Raw genomic sequence first — 4,932 nt, forward strand, 5'->3', positions numbered from 1 at the left:
ACTCACCCACCGACTGACTGGCCAGCGGGCGTCAGAGACAGCTGACATTGCAAGTCTAGTGCCTCCAAGCAGAACAAGGCTTAACATTTGGAGTAACAGTGATATTCACTTCGATATTGTTCAAAGAAGGAAAAAATTAATCAGACTGCATTTTTTCCCCCAAAGTCCAACGGTACAATTCAGTTCCGTTTCCCTTCGTCCTGCTACCATAGGAACAACGCATGGACACATTTCCAAGGAATAGATATAGTACATAAAAGAGCAGTATTTGTAGTTTTCAATGTTTATGCTGCTCCTTTTTAGATTTATTGGATTGCAGTTGAAGCGATTTGCTCTTCATAAGTGCTATGATAAAACCCTTTGAATTTATAAAAGTCTTAGTCTCATTTGTTTGTACAGTACCAAACGCAAGGAACACTCGTAGGTCTACTGCATTAGGAGAAACCCCTCTTATTTGGTATTGTGCCAGATACCCAAACCGTCCAATCCCACTGTGGATTCAGTCTCTGTTGGGTGTGGCTGTGGCACGCAGAGAGGAAGTGTGCATTATTGTGTACACAGTGTCATTCTTGTGTACAGTTTGCTGCATGCACAGTTCAAAAGCTGTTGCTTCCTCTTTGCAGAGTTGTCCCAACAGTTTCAGGGGGACTGGCGGCCTGGGGGGAATCCAAGTTTTGAAAAAAGGGGGTAAGGTTCGTGAAGTTCCAAAGTCTTTTTGCTGCAATCGGCAACAATCGAAAAAAGCGAAACCAGCTCCGGTGGACGTAGAGTATGGACGGAAGAAAGGTCTATGGTGTATATTGCACAATGTAACTGTCACATGAAGGTAAATTGTGTCCTTTTTTTTTTCCTCCAAAAACTGGCTGACCATACAGACCGCTGGGCTTCATAACAAATCGGACGATAGAAAATTCAACACAGCACCGGTAAGCGCCTGGGTTGAAGGTGACCAGAAGGATCTGGGCTTGCAGACGTCAATGATTAGGTGCCACCGGACATAATAGGCATGTACGGAAACAGAGACACGCAGCGAGGTCGACAAATAATCTTCTGTCAGCTTATATGTTGTAATAGATATAAAATAATGCGCTTGGGTCTAGGCCTACAAATAAAGAGGACATTTAACAGCTGTGTCTATCCCTTTGAGAATACAAATCAAATAGTTAAGCTGATGATTGGTAGGGCCAGTCACGTGGCCAGGCCTTCTCTCTGCCCAGTGACAGAGTCGGTCACCAGTCATGTCCTGTACCACCTGCTGGCTCAGAGGTGAAACTGTGCAAGATTTCAGCTATTTCTTCAGTTACAAAAGAAACTAAAAAAGGCGGCTTGGGAAGGACCTATGCCAGAGAGCACTTAAGGCTAATATTAGTGCTGAGAAACAAACGTTAACATAACTAGTAAAGGTCTTTGAACCACATCATTGGCCATGGACATGCTGGGAATGGTTGTTTTAAGTTCTTATTTTGGGATGATTCTTCTTCTTTTTTTGGAGGGAAAAGGAAAGTCTCAGATGGCAGCTTTGATTGCTTCTCATAAAAAACTTCACACAGAATGTCATGTATACTTATGGAAAAACTAAAAACACTTAAAAGGTTTCTTTGTGTTGTGTCTCATTTCAGTTAGTTTTACATGATCAAAAATACCAAAGGGAAAAAATGTTTGCTTCTTTTCCCCAAAGGAGGTAAAACCAAACAAAAAAAAGGGACAAAAGTGAAGCAGAAGGACTGGAGTCAGCAGTCTGTGTGGTAGGGACTCCCGCCTTCTGATTCATAATTCACAGTTCAAATTGATACTGATTATCGCCACATGATTTGCTTGGGTTTTGCTCCTGTTTGTATAGACTTTTTTTCTTTTTTATCACCCACCCACCACCAATGCCTTACGTGACATGGTGGTGGTGGTGGTGGGTTGGTTGTTTAGTGTATCTTAGCATCCTCCTACATGGACTCCCCACTCAGCAGGTCTCCAGGCAGCAGGGTGTTGATGGAAGTGGGGCTCCCGATCCCCCTGTGGTCCTCTCCGCTCGGGGGTCCCCACAGGCTGGAGTACTGGGGCACGTTGCCCCACAGCAAGTCGCCTCCGCTGGGCTTGCCTCCGCCGCCACCGCTGCTCCACTGGCTCATGGAGTGGGACTGTCCGCCTCCGCCCATCCTGTTCTGATTGGCTCCAGGGTTGGCCTGCCAGCTGGTGGTGTTAGCCCCCAGCGACTGGCCTTGTGCAAAGAAGCGGTTCACCTCCTCCTCCCCGGCAAACTCCGCCAGGATGGTGGTGTTCCCAAGCACACACCTTACAGAGGATAAAAGAGGACATGTTAATGCTTTTGTATTTGAAATTGTTATTTTTACATTTCTATTCAACCAGAGATAAAAGGGAGTTATAGTTTTCAAATAGGACAGGACATAACTGACATTCTTTTTAAAGCGAATGGTAAGGGCGTTGCCAAGCTTATGTGGTTTTTAGACCTTGCTAAAACCACATTTTGTGTTGCTGATATTTAAAAGTGGGTCACACAGATGGTTTCCATGACAACCATCTGCAGTGGCTGCCACTATTAGCAAAGCTAAATTAAGGGCAAACTAAATACACAACCAGATTGGTTCTGAGATGGGGTTTCCACCCATTCAACTGTAACGTTTCAATACAGCTGACTACAGCATGACTCGCCACCTCCACTCTCATGTGACTGCCTAGTTACAAAAACAACATTGTCTACAGCAAGGGAAATCACCATTAATAAATGAGGAACATGTGTTGACCTTTTTCTCTTCAATTAGTTGCTTCACTTGGATATATAAAGGCAGAGGAAGTTGAGAAAAAACCAGTGAATGTCTCATGTATGTGTGATTGCTAAGCCCACGTTGGCTGGTGTCAGGGATTGGCTGAGGCTTACATGTGCAGAGACTTCTGGGCTTTTGCGGCTTCGTCCTTGGAGCTGTAGCGCACCACAGCGTTCCCCTGGGTCAGGTTGAGGTGGAATGTGATCAGGGGGCCGTGCTGCATGCACAGGGTCCGCAGAGTTGAGCCATCAATCTGAAGCACAAGAGAAAACAAAAGCATTTAAAACAATTGCAAACCGAAAGCACAACATCGTATTTGTTACATTTTGAGTATACCAACTTTACTCATGATAGAATGTGGCTTAAATCAAGCAATAGCAGCACAGAGCACGTACCTGTGGGGTGAGATTCCTCAGCACCAGCCAGCTGCTGGTCCTGTTGGAGCTGTCCGTACTCCAGGTGGTTGTCTCTGTAACAGAAATGTCCAATATTATGTTAAGTGTTAATCGTAACAAGAACAATTAAGTAGCTGAGCTGCAGAGTTTGTGATGATAAAGTGATGTCATTTTTCCCAAAAGTAATTATTTCGAGTTGGTTTAATAGTATATAGAGTAATAGAGTATGGAACAAATACATTGTATTTGTAATAGAACTCTAAAAGGGAGACTGTTAAACTTTACTTTCTTAGTCTCTGTAATGCTTCTTCAAGGGTTTAGAGTTTTTTTTTAAAACGGAAGAACATCTGTTATCTTTTCCCACACCTGATTCTTGTTTCTACTACTAGTAGTACTACTAAATGTACAGTTTCCTCTTCGGTCTTCAACGTGTAGTGTCAAAAAAGGTGCATGCATGTATTTTAAATGAGGCTTCTTGCAGAGCCGGTAAACCTCAAAATGTCAGTTTAGCAGGGTGTGTTCACCCTGCCTTTATTTAGCGAGCGCTGTCAGCGAAGGGTCGCGCCTGTGAACTTCAGCACTCCTACACATCCTGCAGTCAAGTCTGTGGTGGCAGGGTGTGAACTACATCATTAAGATTCATATTGGTAGCTTTCACTTGGTGAAAATCAAGTTTTTAATTTAAGAGCTATTTTGAAAACTCTCATTGTAAATTACATATTTTGGAAGAAAAAGTCTCAGCAGCAACATCACGTTTCCTCATAAGTTAATGGTGATTGTATCAGAATCAGAACTCTTTTATTTGACCCGCAGCGGGGACATTTACGGAATTACAGCAGCAAAGGTAGAGTGCAGAATAAAGTAAGAAGAGTAGACTTAAGTTTTAGATAAAAAGCAGGCACACGTTAATAATAAACAAGATTTTACTAGATTTTAAAGAGATCTAGAGTAGACTAGTGAAAATGAAACATGAGACTCAGAAGTGTCAATAAGCTAAGCCAGGGGTGTCGCACTCAAAGGGCCGGTGGTAACTATATAAATATACATATATAAATATATAAAATAATGTATTATATGACATTATTGCCTCTGAATAAGTTATTAGCCTATCCGATAATAATCCAATTCAGAGGCAATAATGTCATATAATACATTATTTTATATATTTATATATGTATATTTATATAGTTACCACCGGCCCTTTGAGTGCGACACCCCTGGCTTNGTTGTATGGAAATGTCTGGTATACAGTTCTATTGCAAATGAGATTTCTTTAGACATAGGCCTACCTCTTCTCTGATACAGTCACATTCCGTATGGGGGATAAGTGGCACAATAGCCTATAAGTTAAGAATGCTCACTCTGATGGTCATTATATTTGGAGAGGGAAATACCAGGTGGCTGAACTAAATCACCAAATAGTCAGAATAAGAGTAACCCAATACAATCAAGTGTATTAGTTCTAAATTGCAAGCCTCTAAAACATAGGTGTACTGTAAATAGTACAGGTTTTATTGAAACTGGAACCTTAATTCAAAGTACAGTATACAATTCATCAAATAATTCTGTGAGAGGTCAAGTATATAAACTAGAATATAATGTTAAATGTCAGGTTCCTCAGAGACGTTAGGGGACACATTTTTTACATTCTGCACAGCAGGTGCAGAGGAAGTAAGGGAAGGCCAACAGAGAGGCACTGGCACTTTCCACTCTCTCCACACTTTGCATCTTTGCAATACAAATGAGTAATGTCTCTCACT

At 42.0% G+C, this 4,932-nt stretch overlaps 1 protein-coding gene across 1 annotated transcript in view; it reads right to left on the minus strand.

Moving 5' to 3' along the window:
• Positions 1 to 245: 245 nt before the first annotated feature.
• tnrc6c2 (trinucleotide repeat containing adaptor 6C2) overlaps positions 246 to 4,932 on the minus strand; it is a 30,641-nt gene continuing 25,954 nt past the window's right edge. Inside the window, exons 22-24 of the mRNA XM_010774134.1 lie at positions 3,173 to 3,246; positions 2,891 to 3,030; positions 246 to 2,286 (exon numbers count right to left, since the gene is read on the minus strand). Coding sequence (XP_010772436.1) covers positions 1,938 to 2,286; positions 2,891 to 3,030; positions 3,173 to 3,246 — 563 coding nt within the window. The 3' untranslated portion in view covers positions 246 to 1,937. The remainder of the gene's footprint in view (positions 2,287 to 2,890; positions 3,031 to 3,172; positions 3,247 to 4,932) is intronic.

This window comes from Notothenia coriiceps, unplaced genomic scaffold (genome assembly GCF_000735185.1).
Source record: "Notothenia coriiceps isolate Sejong01 unplaced genomic scaffold, NC01 NC01_scaffold00013590, whole genome shotgun sequence".
Lineage (NCBI taxonomy): Eukaryota > Metazoa > Chordata > Actinopteri > Perciformes > Nototheniidae > Notothenia > Notothenia coriiceps.